General features: G+C 45.6%; 1 protein-coding gene across 6 annotated transcripts in view; it reads left to right on the plus strand.

The window, feature by feature from the left end:
- Window positions 1–17,758: 17,758 nt before the first annotated feature.
- LOC135897902 (histone-lysine N-methyltransferase PRDM9-like) overlaps window positions 17,759–20,233 on the plus strand; it is a 94,791-nt gene continuing 92,316 nt past the window's right edge. For 2 of the 6 annotated variants that reach the window (XM_065426587.2, XM_065426588.2), the window contains exon 1: window positions 17,772–18,034. In XM_065426587.2, the coding sequence (XP_065282659.2) occupies window positions 17,905–18,034 (130 nt within the window). In that variant the 5' untranslated portion in view covers window positions 17,772–17,904. Of the gene's footprint in view, window positions 18,035–20,233 lie in introns of all 6 variants that reach the window. The other 4 variants (XM_065426591.2, XM_065426586.2, XM_065426589.2 and 1 more) reach the window with 4 other exon arrangements.

Consider the following 20,233-nt stretch of genomic DNA (forward strand, 5'->3'; position numbering starts at 1 on the left):
AACTACGTCCACGCAGTGGAAAACTAATTTCTTTACTGAGGGGCCTAACACACAGACAGAAGCGCTCTCTCGGTGTAGGTCGGCTACGAAGGAGTGTGGCTGGGGTTATGTCGCTTATTGCTGAAATATAAGGGTGTTCAATGTTCCTGTGTGCTCTCTCAATATATGCGAAACGGATATATTACCGTTGCAGATGAAGAGGCCACACAGTGGACTATACGTATTTTCTTCTATATTAGACACGTCTTAAAGGCACCAGTGGCGAGACGGATACCAATATTTACAGGGTCTAGGATTTCACACAATAATAAATTATAGCACCGTCACCCAAACGTTAGATGACAAGACTCTTATGCAATTACAAGATGCATTTCTCATGCCTACCCGTTGTTCTGCGCAACAGAAGTTTTAATAGGTTGGTTGTATTCGAGTATTTCGTCCTCAGATACTTAAAATCAGGGTTAACAGTGAGCTTAGAGTCCAGAACAGTTCCTATAGATTTATGTTCCCTGCTCACACAGAGCACATCTCCTATGATTGCAACACTTGGGACACGTTTTTTCGCCTCCCTTGTTTGTAAACATTACGCCAATGGTTTTCTTGGGGTTTACCGGCATGTTTTTCTTGACTTTTGCTGGAAACCCATTTTCATTCTCCCAACCACACAATTTATTTCATTTCACCCGCCGTTCAGATAGCAAAGTTACATAATTTAGAACCTGTCTGTACATCGTCAACGTATACGGAATACAATATTGTGCTTCGAATGACTGCATCAACTGCATTCATGCTAAAACAAAGAGTGTGCGATTAAATACGTGGCCTTACAGTACACCAGTCTCCTGGATAAAGAATCTAGACAAAGCGTTACCCCCTCTTTCGCTCGATATGTGCTCGGGCTAGTAGCTTTCAACGATACTCAACGTGTTAGAGCAGAACGCCCCGTGCTGACAGATCTCGTACAGTTTCTAAACATCAAGTAGTATGTGTAGCATGTTTGTCTGTGCTTTCACAATGTATGTCTAAAAATACAGATAAGAAGTGTTGACAATGAATGAAGGCAACTCTTATATTTGTCGCAATGCGGAGTAGGTGGTTTGTTGTCGATCTCCCTTCCTGATACCACACTCGTATGGGTCGAGAAATTGTCTGCTCCTAAGAAACTGCAAGAGGCACTGATTTGTAATATTCACGAACTTGTAGATGGGGCTTGTTATTGCTGTCGGTGTTTACCTAGTGCATAAAGACGGATTCTTGCCCTCTGTAGGTGTTGTGATTATCACAGCTTCTTTTCAAGCAAAGAAATGATACCGTGATAACGACGTTGCGTTGAAAAGAAACAGGATAGTTTTCTGGGTTTCAGTGTCTATGTGCTTCATCATTTCTTAAAAGAAGCCATGCGATCCTGGAGAAGGTTTACTACAGGAGTTCTGGATGCCTGGAACTCTCCTAAGTTAAGGGGCCTGATGTATGCGTCATTTGGGGCGCATTACTGTGCCAAAGGCTGTCCTTGTCGTTGTTTGTACCTAATAGATGTTTCACAATCGTGTCAAGGACTAGAGGTGTGTTAAAAAATTAAGCAGGTCCCACGCACGTAGGACGAAGTAAGGGAAGCTTTCTGGGCTTTTCGTTTGGATTGGTGATTATTTGCCGGTAATTTTGACGAAAAATGTTTAATAGCCTCCTCGATCACCTGCACCGGTGCGCACCGGGGCGCCTTGGTGCGCACTTTCATCCTCGATCAACTGCACCGGTTTGCACCGACCATCCTCGATCACCGGAAGCGCACCCTGTTGGGGCGGCTTTCCGTTGCCCGTCTCGCACCGAGAAAATCGGCGGTGCGCCGGGGGCCAATCCCAGCAAGCACTGCGGGACGCGCGACGCGCGCGCGCACAGCTGACTGCAGAACTGCAGACGCTCTGGCCCGATAGCTTGCTGCGGTTGCAACCGAGTTGGCGGAGTTAGCTAGAGGAGATGTCGGCAATGAGAAAGGAAGCGCCAGTAGTTGCCGCAATGGATGAGCTTTCTTCAAGTTTGTCTGGCAGCGAAGACGACGTACATGCTGATCGACCTCGTCCAAAAACAATGTGGTGAAGAGCGACCGAAAGTGGACAGGTTCGTTCAACGGATCGTCAGGATTAATTATAATATCCATTTGTGTTTGCTTGCAACCAGGTATGTCGGAGCGCGCCATTTGACAAGGTTCGAGCGCTTGCCGCGGATGCTCAGCACCTGCAAACAATATAATGTGCGCGCGCGCGTGTTCACACACGTTTTGCGCGCCAGGGGTAAAGTGGCGCTGCATGCAAGCAGCCTGCACGTGGTGCAGTTTTGTCCTCGATGTTGATCCCCCGCAGTGCACCACCACCGCGGTGCAAAGCGCACCTTTTTGGTTTCGGGGCAATCCCGGGGCAAGGTGATCGAGGACGCTATAAGCTAGTCAATATGTAATCTGATAGCCAAGATGTGAGTTGATGTAAAAGGTCACCTTGCGTGCACCACTATCATTTGTCTATGTAGTACACAGAACACACCACGAGACGGCTTTGCTTAAGGTGATGTTGTGCGTCGTTGTTCATAAGTTCCGAGAATGTTAGCATTGTCTTTGTCTTAAGCGGGGCATTGCATCGTGGCAGAAATGTTAAACTGATCGAAATGTGGGGCTGTGTATGCGAAACCCGCAATCGGATTATGAGGCGGCGCGCCGTAGTTGTGGTCGCCGGACTCCTGGGGCTTTTTACATGCACCTAAGTCTAAGTACACGACCATTTTTTTTATTATTGTGGCCTCGTCGAAATGTGGCTGCCACGGGTGGGTTTCAACCAAAAACTTCGAGCAATGCCTTAGCCGGTAAGCTACCGTGGCGGACACCGCAGGACTGATTTGACGTGCGACCTCTTGCGCGGTGTCGCTCAGACGCTACGGTTATTTCATGCAGATTTGCGTCAGCGCCATGCGTAACTTGTACACTTGACACAATAGCATGGTATTTATTTTTCAGAAATAGCACCAACGTGCCATTCCTTACCTTGAAGTTAAATTTATCCGGTTAGTCTGCAACCGATGTCGTGTGTAGTAGCAGCGTTTCCTCGCCCTCTCTAGTCGCCACTGCGAGCGGAGAGTGACACGGCTTACAAGCGATCATGAAGCTGTGGAAGCCAGCATTGTGAATCCGAAACCGAACATCCCTGTGCCGCGGCCTCGAAAAATTTACAAAATTGAAAGAGCATATTCTGATAATAATATCCTTGCGATTCAATGTGAACTTGGCAGCTTTGTTCAATATAGCACTACCCGAAATGTGGATGAATTGTGGTGTAATTTCAAACATAATATTCTGCACTTAACTGACACTTACATAGCTCAACAAATACTTTCCATAAAACGCAGAAGGTCAAAGCCGTGGTTCACGAAAGAAGTAAAGACACTTATTAACAAAATAAATCGTATGTTCAGAATCGATAGAGAGCAGAATAACTCGCCTGCTTTTTTGAGACTTGAGCAGTTGAGCGCGGAAATAAACTCTAAAATCAAATTATCAAGAATACAGACGTTCTTCCTTTCCTTGGGCCACGAATCGCAAGTAATCCAAAATATTTATGTAATTTAGTTAAGCCAAATAATAAAGATGAAGCCGGGATCCCACCGACAACAGTTGAAAGTAGCATTCTTATCATTGATAAAGACAAGTCAACCTGCTTTAACCAATATTTCGCTTCTGTTTTTTAGGACCCGACCCCAAGGTTTACCCAAGTTTCCGTGGGTGCCATTTCTGAGATCACGCCTGATATTACAATCAATAGGTCCAGTATTCTTAATTTTCTTCGGAAGCTACAACATAAATCTGCTCCTGGCCCTGACGAAATACTGAAATGTGTTCTTAAATCTTGGGCAGACATCATATTTGATTATTTATCCGTACTGTTGGCGAAATCTCTGGGCACTTCTGAGCTTCCCAAGCAGGGAAAATAGGAAATGTAGCGCTTATTCATAAGAAAGGATTGAGGGACAGCGTCTCAAACTACCGACCAATTTCTTTAACTAGCGTTCCTTGTAAGAACATCTTTAAGGGGCTGCGCAAGATGACGAAGACAGACCGCAGGAACACACAGGACAGCGCTGAATTCACAACTAACTTTATTCGAAAGCATACACAAACTTATGTACTACAACCCATAGCCACGTGCTCTCCCATCGATAGCGTCATTATTGGTGCGCAGGCAAAAACGAAAAATCCTGTAAACTAATGCTACATTATGAGGCGGTTTAAAAATCTAAATTTATTGTCATAAAACTTTGACGGTGGCATGCTTACACAACGCGATCCTTTTTTCCTGATATATTATTGCTCAGTGCGGGGCGCACTGAGCAATAATATATCCGAAAAGATAACCCGAAAAGATAACTAAGTAGATGTGTCTGTATAATGTATTCGCTGACCATGCCAGTCCCCCACATGACGACCGACGAGGGTGACATTGGCACCAGTGGCGTCACCATAAATTTCTTCCGGGAAGGGGCTCAAGTCGCAGCTCGGCCTCCTCCTTATAAGATTTGTCGAAGCATCATATACACGATTAATAACTGCATTGCCGTTGCCGAAGATGCTGCAAACGAATTCTTGAACGCTACGCACTGTCAAGACAAGTAAAATATGTAATTTGTGATAACAGCGCCGATTGTCAGCTTCCTTCGCCTGCTTTCACTCGCACATAAAGCATACGACGCGTGGCGACGGTGTTATCGCCCTCGGACATTATAGGGAACATCTCGGCGATGGCAAAAATGTGCTTGGAGTGTCCATCTAATTGCTATCGCATAACAACAGCCTTCCAGAGCATTTATACGTCTACTCAGGAGTACCCCAAGGCTCGGTTTTAGCACCTTTCTTGTTCCATTTTTGCATTGATGATATGCAATTTTGCATATATGAATACATTTTTTAGAAGACAGTTGTGTGCTTTAGACATCTGTAAACAATTTGGATCATCAAATCAGACTTCCTAATTCTCTAATAAACATACAAGCGTAGAACTTGATATACGGTATCAAACTGAACGCTGTTACAACAAGATGTGTTGAAGTCACTAATAAAAAAAAACAACCCTATAGGTTCACATACAAACTGGACGGAAGTTAAATTTCAGTGTACAATGAGGTGAAATATTTAGTAGTCACGCTAACAAGTAATATGAACTGAGAACCCACACATTATTTCAATTTGTGAGCGAGCTCTTAGACAATAATTATTGTCCTTCCTCATAAGAGAACCGCGTGACGCTGTCCGTGAGTGTTTTGTGCGCCTACTAGGCTTAATAGAGCGTATCTTTGCTCACTGTTTGCAATCTTTGACGCTGCTTACATCAAAAAGCGCAAAAAAGAAACATTTGTACCAGCTGTGTACCAGCTGGTCCAGCTCATGAACAGCAGGTTGCCATTATCCCTCAAGAGAAAAGTGTATAACAGCCGTCTATTACCAGTACTCACCTACGAGGCAGAAACATGGAGGCTTACGAAAAGGGTTCTACTTAAATTCAGGACGACTCAACGAGCTATGGAAAGAAGAATGTTGGGCGTACCGTTAATGGAATAAGAAGAGAGCAGATTGGGTGATGAAACAAACGCGAGTTAATGGCATCTTCGTTGAAATCAAGAAAATTAAATGGGCCTGGGCAGGGCATGTAATGAGCAACGAAGATAACCGATGGTCATTAAGGGTTACTGACTAGATTCCAAGAGAAGGGAAGCGTAGCAGGGGGCGGCAGAAATTTAGGTGGGCGGATGACATTAAGAAGTTGGCAGGGACAGCGTGGACACAATTAACACATGACCGGGGTAGTTGGAGAGATATGGGAGATGTCTTTGTCTTGCAGTGGGCGTAGCCAGGATGATGATGATGATGATGATGATGATGATGATGATGATGATGATGACCAGTCGGTACTGGTACCGCTGGCAACCCATTGGATTTTCCACTGGGTAGAGACGACCACCACTAGGGTGCTCGGCAGCTTGTTGGGCTTTCTCATTTCTAGAGAGGCCGCTATTCAGAGTCTGCGAGACATCTCGGCGGGCCTTCTACAACAGAAAATATTTTAGTGCAGCATCGCTTGTGGTGGCACGAGGCAGGTGAGAGTTCATGTCGGGTACCTATACCTACCTGGTGCAAGCACGCTCTCAACCAGGTGCTCAGCAAATACGGTACTTCAATGATTTAGAAGAATACTCATCTGATAGAAAATTGCTCGCAAGGGACCGGCAGACAACCGTTTTACATTTGCGTCAGGCTTGGTTTGTCTTGGTTCATGTACAGCAACCATAGCAGTCTGCGTGAACTTCTACCAAGCAACACACCACTGGAAAGACGGACGCTTGGCCAAATCGATGCTCCTACCCATTTTATAAGTCGCTGTGTGTTTGGCTTTGGGGATTGATCAAAGCACCCACCACAGCCGCTGGTTCTACCCATTGGGCAACGGCTACCAAAATATACAGGCATGCACTGCCACAACAGAGTTGAATCGTAATAAAATCACGTTTCTGGGCTTTTTTGCCGATATCGTTACATGTCAATAGTGTAGCAATGTTCCTTTCACGTCTGTACAAGTCTAATTACTGCTCTTAGTATGTGGTATTGTAACAGCAGACCTGCGTGGATTCAGCCTTATACAGAAGAAGACAATCACCATGAAATACTAAACAACACAGCTTTATCCCAAGAAGACACTTTATCTGAAGCCTAAACCTAACAGACATTTCAAGATACAAACTGTTACGCACACACAAAACAGTAATGCTGGAAAAAGCTACGTTTTTAGTCCTGCAGTTTATCAATAGAACTTCGAATACGTATATTTGTCAGCACCGATGGCATTATCGAATTCCTATATCTTGTAGACGTTATAAAAGTTGAAAGGGTACAGCAGATCTTACCACACGTAATAAATTATTAAGACGATCTGCGCACTAGTTTATTTACTTGGACCCATAGATGCACATATGAATTAGGTATAGGTTACTTTTGCATTTCTCACGTTTCGTAGTTCACACCAGTAGTTACTAAATTTCCTTCTCGCGCGTTTTTTCCTTACTTTTGTTGTTTGCTGGTGCGTAGAGCACGAAAAATGATGTGAAGAATTTTTATGTGCAACAGCTGACGCGCACAAAGAAGGGTATAGGCAGCGAACAAATTCGCCAGCTCAGCGTTTTGTTATCGTTACTGTTAAGAGGTGCGGTCAGATCGTTGATTTTATTTCATTAACCTTTCTGGCGTGTTCAACTGTGGAGGTTTACAGAAATCCTTTATGACGGACGCCGCCAAACGAGTGCTCCTCGTTATCTTACTGAATGAAATTATTAGCGCTCACCGGCCTTCAAGGGACACTAAAGGAAGATACTAACTCGACGTGGACTGTTTAAGTACCATTGCAGGAACCTTGAAACGCGTGTTTCGTTCGAAGAAAACATTCAGTTTACAAGAAAATTGCGTATAAAGAGTCCGAATACCTCTAACGCAATTAAAATCTCCCGTCACCCAAAATTGGAGTGGTGACGTTGCGTACGGCATCACCGCGCTTTGGGGCCATCGGTGAGTAAAACAGCGCTCGACAGACGGCGGTACGGTGTTCTGCACAAAACGCAAATGCCCGGCCATGGAGAAAGTCGAGCCACGACCGATTGGTGGATTCGCCACTGCAGCTGCTTTTGGTCAAGAGGCGCGCGCCATTGGAGGATCCGGCGACATCGCATGGAAGTGGAATTTTCTGCTACTTCAGTTTGTGCGAATTTCGCGAGCCAGCAAAGCGCAAGCATCACAACGCGATAACTGAACTACTGAAACGTGAAAGCGCGGGCGGCACAGAGTCGAGCGAAAACGAAACCTTTCGGCCGCACTCGTCATTGTCAGGGAGCATTAGGCGTTTTGTGAATCAGTTCCTTTTTTGTAAAGAGGATATAGAAATGGGCAACTAGCATTTTGTTTTGTCCTATAATGCATTACAATGATGTTTTTATAACGAGTGGTTGAGTACTAGCGACAGAATTTGAATGAGGAGTGTCTCCGTCACCGGGCAAGTATTACAATGATGTCCTATAATGATGTCCTATTCGTACGTCCCGGGGAATCATGTCCAGTGTTTACATTAATACTCGATTACTAAGGCTCTATTCACGATAATATTGACACCTTAGAGATTCTGGAGCACAAGTCCATCACTTTAGATTGACTTAATATTTGCCTTTAGTGTCCCTTTAAATGCTAGTGATTCAAAAGCTTAAAATAAAGCTGCGTGTTGCTTTTCTTTATCGCTTTATGGGTGGCTTCTTCAAGGTACAAAGGAGTAGCTCTAGCCATCTATGAAAATGAAGGTTTCTTTGTGTTCAGAAAAAGTTTATTTCAACGAGAGACGATACAAACAATGAGTCACAATCACGGCACAATTCTACCTGGACAATAACATCTACAAAATCGAAGCATTGTATAGATGGCACGTTTTCAAAGCACTGTCCGAGTCTTCACTAACATATAATCACATAGACCTACGGAAAGGCACAGTTACACATAAACTAAATGTCACATGTGCAAAATGATGTTCCTTATATACAGTATACACAATGCTTCTGTGCAATGATGATTTGACAGAGACACTTTACATAATTTTGAAGTTATGTGTATGAGATTTGTATATAAAAAATGATCGCATATACGAAAGCACACATACACAGAACTCACGGGGGCCTACTTTCTATGTGCAATAAATGAATGCTTCTGATGGCCTGGCTGCAAGAACCAGGCTTGACGAAAATTAAGTCGTAGGCGTCCATCAGCCACCGACAGGAAATGGCATGATCACTGTTGAAGGAACTCTTCTTCTCTAAGGAAGAACAACTCCTCTGACAGAGACGACAAGAGCTCGAAGTGGAGCCTCCCCAGAAGTGGAAACAGAGCGCGGCGACGATGCCCCGCGGCAACTGCCTCGCACCGGTTACGCCATAGACAAAACGCCGCCGCAGCAATTAGAAATCGCGCAAAGCGGCCACGTGAGCAGCGACCAGATGTAATAAAGAGGTTAACTCCAAGGCCACGTATGCGCGGCCCTCCGAAATATCCTGGCAACGACGTGTTGAAGCAGCACATGTTTATTGGATTCCTGAAGGGGGCAATTTGGGACGCAGCGAAGAAGGGACTACGCCCCACCTTATAGCCTGTCACAAGTTGGAACCATTTGCCACTCTACACGGTACATAATGTCGCGTAGGTATCCAGACAGAAATAACGCGTTATCGCATCCCACGACACATTGCTGGAACGTGCGAGTCGCGCTGGGGGGTCTAGAGGAAGCAGTAGGGCTGGCATAGTATCTACAACATGGTTTTCGAGAACGTCTACATCCGGACATGCCTGTTTTTATGTGGCGATAAAATGCCACGGCCGCACAGTAAATGCACGTGCGTTTAACAGTTGTGCTCCGCGATTTATGTGCATGCCCGGTAACATGTAACGAATTTTCGTGCCACGGAAATAGCAGGCGAGTTCACGCGCAGGACACGGATCATTCTGCAGCAGGCAGAACAGAAATTGAAGAGCAAGCAGCCGGCAGCGGACACACATGGATGGGAACGCAAACCCACCGCGAGAGCGTGGTTGCCCAAACTCCGCATGACAGACCAGTCCTTGACTACCCAACCAGGAGGAGGAACCAAGAAGGGACTGCAAGGACTTAGTAAACCGTAATGGTGGCTGTAAAACATTACAAGCTTACCACACTCGGCCGCAAAATACAGACTGTGCTAAGTACCTACTTTCTAATAGGGGTAAATCATACCCTTGAATATCTTGAATATTTAGCCTTACATCTTCAAGAATTGAGACCCACACAGAGCCTGATATGCCATCATAGGTGTAATCAAGGCCTAAAATACTAAGCAAATCGCTCTTTTGAACACGGAAAAAAGGAACATGGGCGTATCTGTGGAGAATCAATGAAAAAAGAATGACATTTTGAATAATTTAGTGCAAAACCTGAAATATTTCCGTACTGAGTGGAAATTCGAAGGCCACGGGGTATGCTATTTTAGTTCCTGAGATATAATGTGATGTCATCGGCGAAGGCTGTCACCTTCCCAACACCACTACCAGGGAGTGGGAGAACGCATACGTAAGGGTCTCTCACTACTGAGCGCAGAAACGGCTCAATGCTGAGCACAAAGAGTACCGGGGATAGAGGGCTCCTTTGGCGAGCACCACAAGTAAAGGGAAATGGTACACTTTCACTACCATAAAGGAACAGTCTACTTCGGATATTTGAATAGGCGGTCCTAACAAGTTTAACAAAATTAGACGAAAAGCCGAACGAGATCCGTACACTAAACATGTAGCTATGTTCAAGGCGATCGAATATCTTTTCTTGACCTAGTGAAGCTAAGATACCACGTGCTGACCTGGTCAGCATGCATGTCATTATGGGCGCTATAACGTAAAACTATTCCAAGCTTTTCTATTCCAATTCTGCTATCAGCCCTCCGCGATTGGTCAAAAACTTTTTTTGGACCACGCCCCCTTCACCTGTCTGTCAAGCGACGTCATGAAAACCGCTACACCTCCCCATCTGAAATGATGTGTACAGACGGACTATGCATGATTTGACCGAAAAAAAGAAAAAACTGTTATTTCTGATTTGGCGCCTTTTCGCCATTAGCCCCCGGCTATTGGTCAAAAGTTTTCGGGCTGCACCCACTACACCTGCCTGTCACGCGACGTCAAGAAACCGCGAAAACTCACTGCGTCAAAGTGACGTGTACGCATTAAAGATGCATTAATATGCCGAACAAAACTGAATTTTCTTCAAAATAGCCATGGGCTGCCCCGTTCCGAAAGGAATAAAAGATGGCTGCCGCCGAGAGCTCAGGCGCTGGCTACTTGCACTTGCCGGAGAGCATGGGTTTATTTGCGTGTAATAAAACTTCTTGCGTGGCCGCGTAGCGCTTTCGAGCCCTTTAGGCACGTTTACCATCTCATTTTGCCAACTTTTTTTTGCTGAAGATTCGTTTTAGCTTCATTCTGAAGCTTCCGTTGCATGCCACCGCGATTTTCGACCAGCCACCGCAAGCTAGGTAAGGAAAGCGGACCAATCGCAGACGCCGTCACCGCCCTCTTCATCTGGTTATCGCTTTTAAGTGCACTGGCTCTGCCCCATCACATCACTTTCCACTTGAGCATTCTCCTTACCTCTTGTCAGCCAATTAGATACGACAAGCCACTCAGTGTTGGCAATGTTATTCGTTTTTCAAGAAAACAAAAGTGACCTTGTATGAACGAGGAGAGCGTTTGATTGGTCTGTTCAGACAAGCCTGCGGGTGACCGCCTGGTGCTTGCGTCGGTGGTTACGCAAATTCGACGTCAGGAGATTGGAATAAAACATATTGGAATAGTTTTACATTATAGGCCCTATGTCACGCATAACGTACGAGATAGTGAGTATCTCTCTGCCAGGGACTGAGCATGCTTGATGGTGTCCTATTAAGAAAGGCATCAGGCTTCCCAAGCGTCGGGTGGTAACCGCTGTGAAGGTAATGTAGTTCATGTTGAGAAGCGTCAATGGCCTCCATTCCACTGGACGAACTGATGATGGATCGTGCTTAGTTATCAGCACAATACGACCGTTTCGAATACTAGACGGGAGTTCAAAGTTTTCAAAGCAGCGACTGATAACAGATACGAAAGTGGCGCCTATATCTTTCCTGAACGTTAGATAAAACTCAACGGGTAGCCTGTCTGGCACTGGGGCCGAGCCAAGCTTCATGGAAGATAATGCTGCCTTCACGTCTTCAGCTGATGGTCGTACACAAAGACGGTCAGCAACCTCAGGTGGAACCTGAGGCAGCTCGCTAAGCATTGTACGAGATCCTCGAGAGCCAAGATCTTTTTGCATAATCGTACGCGCCAATATGTGTTTGCAATATGTGTTCAAAAAAGCGAATAATCACGCGCGGGAGGTGACGTAACAGGAAGTACTCTTGGGGCCGCAGAAGACAATGCATCCGGCTGCCTATAAAGCGAGTTTCTTGCAAAATGCAGAACTTCCGGTTGCGCACACGGATTGCGTCTTCAGCGCCAAGCAGCAGCTGACAAAGACTATGCTGTGGTGAGGCGTTGGAAACTCATCCGTAGCTCTAGCTGCTATGACCGCATCAGCGGAGTCAGTTGATTGACCCGAAGGGCAATACGGAGTTTCGTGGCAGTATCAGGAAGCTCTTGCGACATACCTTGTCTGAGTGCGCGTCCTTCAACAGAACAATGCAGACACCACTGTACCTTGAGCGCGTCCCATGACTCTGGGTTAGATATAGGAAACAGAGGCGCGCAGGTCTCTTGACAAACAAGAGCGCGAGCGCGCTTCAAGTAAAACGCAGATGTCTAGACGCGAAGGTTTTACAGATGAGGAAGCAGGGAAGCGAATTTCAAGTATAACTGCTCTGTGATCTGATATATAAACAGGGAATGAAGGTATCGCATCGGGTGACACAGTGAGCTTAATAGCTTGGTACATAAGCACGGTCTAACCTGCTTTATGACACGCCGCGTCAGCACGTGCAGGCAAATAAAGAACCATGACAAAGTCGTTATGTATCCAGCAACTAGAAGTGCTGGACGAGGCGACGCAACTCCCGCGCGTTCCAATCAGGACGACCCCAGCTGGGGCCTTGCATTTCTGCTAGTTTGTAGTTTGTAAACACAGTTTGTGGAAGTGAATGGTGCGACATCCGGAGCGTTGCCTGTAACGTCAGGAGTCCCTCAGGGATCGGTGCTGGGCCCTGTCCTTTTTCTCAGTTATATAAACGACATTGCAGACCAGATTAACCCCGTTATCAAAGTTCGACTTTTTGCAGATGACTGCTTAATGTACACCGCAGTATCCAGCCGCAATGACCAGATAGTCTTAAATTCCGCATTAAAAATAATTAGCGACTGGTGTAATAAGTGGAAAATGAAAATAAACTACAGCAAGACTAAGTATATAAGGGTAACCAAGAAGATAAAAAATATACACTCCTTCGATTATGAGATAGATGGTAAGGTCGTAAGCCACGAAAATCACATTAAGTACCTCGGAATTACCATATCCAGTGACCTCAACTGGAAAGCACACATAACGAACATATGCTCATCAGCTGAAAAAAAGCTCTGGTACTTGAGGCGAAAGTTAAAGCTTGCTCCTCAGCAAACTAAATTAGCTGCATATTTAACGCTCGTTCGTCCTACATTAGAGTACGCAAGCGTCGTGTGGGATCCGTTTAATAAAACCCTGGTAGATCGAATTGAAAAACTTCAAAGAAGAGCGGCAAGATTCATCTTGTCAAAATATCGTTCAACGGACTCCGCAACTGAAATGCTTAGGAAGCTCAACCTACCGCCACTTTTCGAACGCAGAAGGATAGATAGACTGAAATTTCTTTACCTGATTCGCCATAACTGGTTTAACCTTAATACACAGCAGTACATAAAACAGCGTCTGTCTCGAACAGTACGAAGCAGCAACCTAGAGCAAATTCAACCCATTCCAGCACGAATAGATACACACAAGTACTCGTTTTTCCCCAGAACAATAGAGGAATGGAACGCGCTACCGCCTGAATTACTAGCAGTAGACAATGTAAATAAATTTGAAACCACACTAACAAAATTCTTTACTTCGGCTAGAAGTACATAACTACTGCTTTAAATAATGATACTTGTCTTATGTTCCTGGTTCTAACACACACGATAATTCCAGCGGCAGTGGTACAATTAATACCACCCTACTGCAATTTGTTTTTGCTGCTTCTTGATTTGCATTGTGCATTTGCCTGTGTGTATGCCTTATTTTGTCTATTTTGTCTGTTCTACACTGCGGCAGTGCTGCTATCTTGTATTGTTTGTCTTGAAACCACCCTGTAACGGCCTTCGGCCAACAGTATTGTTAAATAAATAAATAAATAAATAAAACGCAGTTTAAATCCCAAACAAGCTGGCACGACGTGAGGACCGTCTAGGAAATACACGTCCAGATCACGAAAAAAATGCTGGAGTTAATGGCCTGCGCGGGTCCATATATGCACAAAATCCGTGGCCTAAATTAAGGCAGTACACAATCAAATGCCAATATCCATCCTGTCCTATAAAAAAATACATGATGATCTCACAAGAGAGTTCTGTTGAAAATGATACCAACTCCACTGGAGCGTGATGTCGCGGAAGAGAAAAAACAGCCTAGGATAAAAGTGCGTTTGAAAGTAAGAACCTGTCGATTGGTGAAAAAATGTGTTTCTTGCAAACACAGTATGTCACAGTTTTTAGCGCGGGCCACGGTGATAAGTTGACTGTTGGTCTAGTTGGTCGTCCATATTTTAAGTAGTGGCTTAGCGCGAACAAAACCGCGGAAACAAGAAAGACGGAGAAGGACAAGCGCTTGTCCTTGTCCGTCTTTTTTGGTTCCGTGGTTTTATTCGCGCTAAGCCACTACTTCAAACACGGTGATGATTTCCGCTTGTTTTATAGGACTTCAGAACTTCTCTGCATCTAATAAAATAATGTTAAGGGTGTCAGCAATATTTAATTAAAATCATCACCAAACTGACCTGGTCGTGTTGTTAAAGTCGGCGCCCAGGGAACAAGTCCAGGGGATATGCAGTAGACACCTTACTTGTTCGACCCTCTCGAAGAAGAGTTTTTTGGGGCCGCTGTAACTCGGCGCGGCGAGATCCGGGCAGCCGTCTGAGCCAAAGGCTAACGCATGGGCACGCTTTACGTCTCGTGGGGCCGCCATTTCTATGTCGAGTCCATCCAAGCTTGGCGAGAGTCCAGCGCTGCTATCAGCTCCGATGCTGAAGCTCTATTCTGGTGAGGATAATGACGGTAGCGGTAGGGCGGCGGGGTTGATTTCATCACGGCCGACAAGTTCGGCAGCCGGGGGCTCATTCAGACGTAATGGATGTGGCCTGGTAGGTGGCGCAATTGAGGCGGATGAAGTCACAGCAGGTTATGTAGGTGTATCCACTGTAGTAATGGCAGGGCCAGGTGTTTTATCTATGTTTAAAACCTCGATGCGATCAGTAGGACTGATGGTAGCCGCCAAAACGTAGGCGCTGTCAGCCGCAGCATGCGTGTTCTTCGCTGCTTGGAAAGCCAGCGAACATGGCCTTATCATGGTCTTCTTTTCCGGTAGAGGAGGCCGCCGAACAGGGCGCGTTGTGATTGCCCGAGCTGAGGCTGAATCTTATAACGGTTCGGAAGGGAACCAGTTCACATGTACATTGGCCCATCTGACTGGTCAAAATATTGCTTTCGTCAGAGGCCGTCAGAGACAGCGAGGGAGCTCCCCAAATTACGATCACGTCACGCATCTGTCAATCATTCCCAAAGCGAACCCGTCTTTGGCTAAGAGTGGAACCGGCGAAGGGGTAGTCCGCTTTGGGCTCAGTTGCTGTGGCTTAGCTGTTGGCTCGCGACCCTAGCTGTGCGGCGCGGCTGCGCGCGCCGGTCGCGTGACCTCGAAGACGCGGGCGTCGCGCGCGTGTCCATTGGTTGCTGCGGAGGCTATTACTTGCCTTTTTCGTCTGCTTGGCGTTGCACTCTCGGTGTCTACCACGGCTGGAAGTGCGATACGTGTTCGAAGAAGTGACGGATAATGAGTTGCAGCGCTCCTGTCGGCCTCCTTAGTAGACCTTTTGCAGCCTACGCTATCAATTGGACGAGACACGGGTGCAAGTGTACCAGTGGTCATTCCTCATTCCACGCAGAGGAAGGAATTTTACGCTGCTGTTCATCCCCACCGGCCTGCAGCTCCCAGAGGTCAGTTGGATGCGAAGCATTCATCGGAATGGCCTAGATCTCTGCTGCAGACATTGTCCACGAAGTTGCTCCCGTAATTACTGTGTTGGCCGGTAGAAGGGTTGGGTCAGCGTTCCCGTGACCTTCGCTTCAAAGCCAATGCTAAAGACATATTTGCATGTTGAGATCGAATTCCAAGTGCTCTCGCCAGCGTGAATAGTCCGCAGATAGCCGTTCAGCAATCAGAAGGGTTCAACGTAGGCTGATCCAGCACTTCCTTCGTTAGGCTGATAAAATTATACAGTGAGGACGGGACGGTATTGTCGAGATGTCTTATTTGGGTGGCCTTTCTTCTCTAGTTCGGGAGTGCCGCACTTTGTTCAATTTCACGGCACATCATGCACCGTCAGCACCACACTCTTCGATTTTACTACGCGCAGGAAATGCAGGGCCCGTATATCGTAATGCTCGATTTCAAGTTCCATTGCTTTTTCTATCACGCAACGCGCCGTGGGGAAGATCGCAGGAATAGTGGTAGCGCAGCGGCGAGCGACTCATGTCTGAGATGATGACGAAGGGCGAAAAAAGAAGGAAAATTTATACAGTCGGCTAGTAAAGGGGACCCTGAGAACCATTTCATGGTTTTGTTGTGCTCGTTACTTAGGAAGTGTTGGCAGTGCATTCATGTTGCGTGCAGCGTGCAAGCTCCTGGTAGTAGACGACATAGCGCTGCGCTCTGCCAACTCATTTACGCTTGCGATACCGTCTGTCGGCTGCAAATGAGAAAGAGGGACATTAATAAATTACTTCATCATTGCGTAAACGCCCGGCACCACACGTTTATACTTTAGAACTTGCCGTATAATATTTAATTATTATTTTACATTTATTTAGCTAGTAGAAACATTCTGGAGTTTCTCAATTGGCCCGTCATATAATGGCGTAGACTTCAGAAGTTGCACCCTCTCATATATTGGTCGCGTCCTCGCCTTCTTTCACTACCGGCTTGGGAGTGGCACATTTAGTGACGTAGGCGGCGAAGTGAACGGTTGGTTTTCCGAACCTTTATAAGATTCCGCCCCTGCATGCGTCTTCTTTTTCACTTGGCGACGCTGGTTGATGTGGTGTCAGGGCAATTTCTTTGCTTACGGTGTCACGCATGGTTGGAACTGCAGCGGACGCCAGTAGTAAGGGGGGAAAGACTGCAGTCGCAACGTCTGAGTACCTGTATGAACGCCGCGCAGGGCACGCGACCATATGGTGACCATCCCCTCAAAGCCGACGAGGACGGTCACATCCGTCGCTTTGGTGCAATGAATAAAACAACGGCCACAGAACGCTGCAGTGTACTGTGCACGGTAGTGGCCGCTGGATCCGCTCCGACGATACACACATTGCAAACCTCGGTAGTCAAACGTCACACGATGACGACATACTCGCAAGTAGTTGGGGACCGGGGTTGTTGCACTCATATCCATGCGAACGAAGTGGGTGCCCGTGAGCACGCCAGGTCGTCCACTAATAGTACCAGCTTTGACAGACAGAACCTTGCGACGAGATGTAATAAACGCCCGGACTATGGCTTTGCTCACAAACCGTGTAGCAAGCATGGCGGAGAGCATTACCGTCATTGCGACCTAGATGGGTGTCTAGGCTGCTGTCGTTTTCTTCTGCAGAATTACTCAATGATCAAGCAAATTAACCCTAAATATTTTCATTGCAACAAATATACGTCGTCAATATTACAATTTCTTTATTAAAATAAAGCTTTCTAAATTTTCTACGCTTACGTTCCTAACCAAAGGACCACAATTGCGAGTACACTTCTATCGTGCCAACGCGAACAGCCTCACTGAGGCGATCACAGCGCCTGGACAATGACGCCTATTGGCATACTATGACACATACGAGAAGGAAGAAGTGGCAAACAAGCAGGCGGTACATTCACAGTAACTAAAAAGAAGTAAAGAAATACCAGATAGGCAATCTACACCTGCAAGTACTGGTAGGCGAAGAAGAAGATCTCCACTCGGTGTGCAATACGCTTGGTATACTGATAGTTGTAGTCAAGCTTGTCGTAGCTTTCGTGGTTAGGAATGACCACCAAAAAAGATTTCGACAAGCTCCGGGAGAACGTCGTCGAATACCAGAGCGGTGAGCCAGGGGAAAGCACGAATGTTCCCTGCGCTGCTGCCACAGAAGAGTGCGAAGCACCAAGAAAGCTCGGTGAGTGATCTCGGCGCATTGAGCGCACTCATCCCACCGTATGGTTTATTGCAAGTTTAGTGGATACAGTTTTACCAATTGTGATGACGTGGCTACCTTCAAGGCACTACTATTCGTAATATTATTTACAATATACGCCTCAGAAAACGAAGGTGGGGTTCCACGTAGCACTGTTCCTCTGGAAATAAGAATTGATTTCGTGAACCAGAACGATTGGAATAGCATAGCGATTCGCTTGATGTTTTCGGACTGATACCGCGAGAAGCACGTTAGTCCTGTGATACCCATTTGTAAACATTATTGTGCTTTCATCGCTGACCAGTGCAAATAATTCACTTTCAGCCCCTTTTTGCTAAATAACTTGTATGCCATATAATACGCGGATTGTACGCAATCGTAGAGTTGATAGACAATTATTCGACACCTTATTAATGCTACCACCATCAGCTAATAAAGTTTTACTGAGGAAATTTCTGCTTAACCTTTACAGGTGAACATCTAGCGAATACGTAGTCCACGGCATATTTAATTCTTTCCCCTGAGTACGTTTAACAAATATTCTATTAGAAAGTGCTCGGCCACACAGCTCTGATTCCGCTAAAAGCATTTAACATTTCTAAAAAATATATATATCAAATATGAAAGGGTAAGTCTAGTGAGGACAAGAAACCTCAATAGAGACACAGCAGAATAATTTTTCTAAGAATTTTCGTTAGGGGAAAAGAGGGGGCAATATCGTTATGGAGATCAGCCAAGAAAATATACCACAAAGGTGGGCGGGATGTAGTGACTCCTCTGCAGTCGCCAGGCGGTAGAGCGCTGCAGAGCAAAATAACAATATTCGTTCGCACGTGTGTTAGCTGCATAATAATGGCATAAAACGACAGTGCTTACGAAATATTAGTCATATATACATGGTCTTCTAGCTTTCATGATCATCATCATCAGCCTGGTTACGCCCACTGCAGGGCAAAGCCCTCTCCCATACTTCTTGAATTACACCGGTCATGTACTAATTGCGGCCATGTCGTGCCTGCAAACTTCTTAATCTCATCCGCCCACCTAACTTTCTGCCGCTCCCTGCTATGCTTCCCTTCGCTTGAAATCCAGAGCGTAACCCTTAAAGACCATCGGTTATCTGCCCCCCTCATTACATGTCCTGACCATGTCCATTCCTTTTTCTTGATTTCAACTAAGATGTCATTAACTCTCGTTTGTTCCCTCACCCAATCTGCTCTTTTTCTTATCCCTTAACGTTATACCCATCATTCTTCTTTCCACAGCTCGTCGCGTCGTCCTCAATTTATGTAGAACCCTTTTCTTAAGCCTCCAGGTTTCTGCCCCGTAGGTGAGTACTGTTTTAGCGAACACTTTCAAAAATTCTTAAAGGTCGTCTGTGACAGATAGCACTATTCTACTTCATAAGGTGGTCTACTCGAAACGGCGCCCACTAATTGCACCAAAATTGGAATAGATTGTCGACGAACTAACAAAAGACCAGGAATTAGGTTACTAATTACCTTATAGCCCATATTTCCATTTACAAATTCTAGCCATGGAGTTCGCAAGGCGGATGCACTTTGAACGAATTCTTAGGTTGATGCCAGTTTCGAAACATTAATTACCGAACTCTGCGGAGAACTGCATTGGCTTTCCAGTTACTTTCGCGCTTAAATGCATGAACCGACATTTGTTAAGTAACTGCAACGCCAGTGCATTTCTCCCTAAACACGGGAATGAATATCTCGAAACTGGTGTCATCTTGAGAATTCTAGTGCATCCACATTGCGAACTCCACGGCTAGAGTTTATAAACTTCAATACGGGCCATAGGTAACTAGTTAAAATCTTAATTTGTGAAGTATTTAAATTTGTCGATTAGTCATTTGACATTTTTGTGCAAGTAATGTCGGCCGTTCAAGTAGACCAGCTCATAAAGTAGAATTGTGCTATCTGCCACACGCAACCTTCAAAAATTTTGAAATTGTTCGATGAAACACCCGGTGTGTCAACTGAAAACTGTACTCGCAGCACTCTTATAGGCAGGGCATCTTTAGTATTCTACCTAGGATGTAGCCGCACACCAGATTTTGGCATTGCAAACAAGTTCACTACGTAGATGCTGCGGTGACAATCTTGTCTGGAAAGTATTGCAACAATGTACGCATAGAAAACCCCTGAAGACGGGAAAAAAAACCTG

The sequence above is a fragment of the Dermacentor albipictus genome, chromosome 2, assembly GCF_038994185.2.
Source record: "Dermacentor albipictus isolate Rhodes 1998 colony chromosome 2, USDA_Dalb.pri_finalv2, whole genome shotgun sequence".
Lineage (NCBI taxonomy): Eukaryota > Metazoa > Arthropoda > Arachnida > Ixodida > Ixodidae > Dermacentor > Dermacentor albipictus.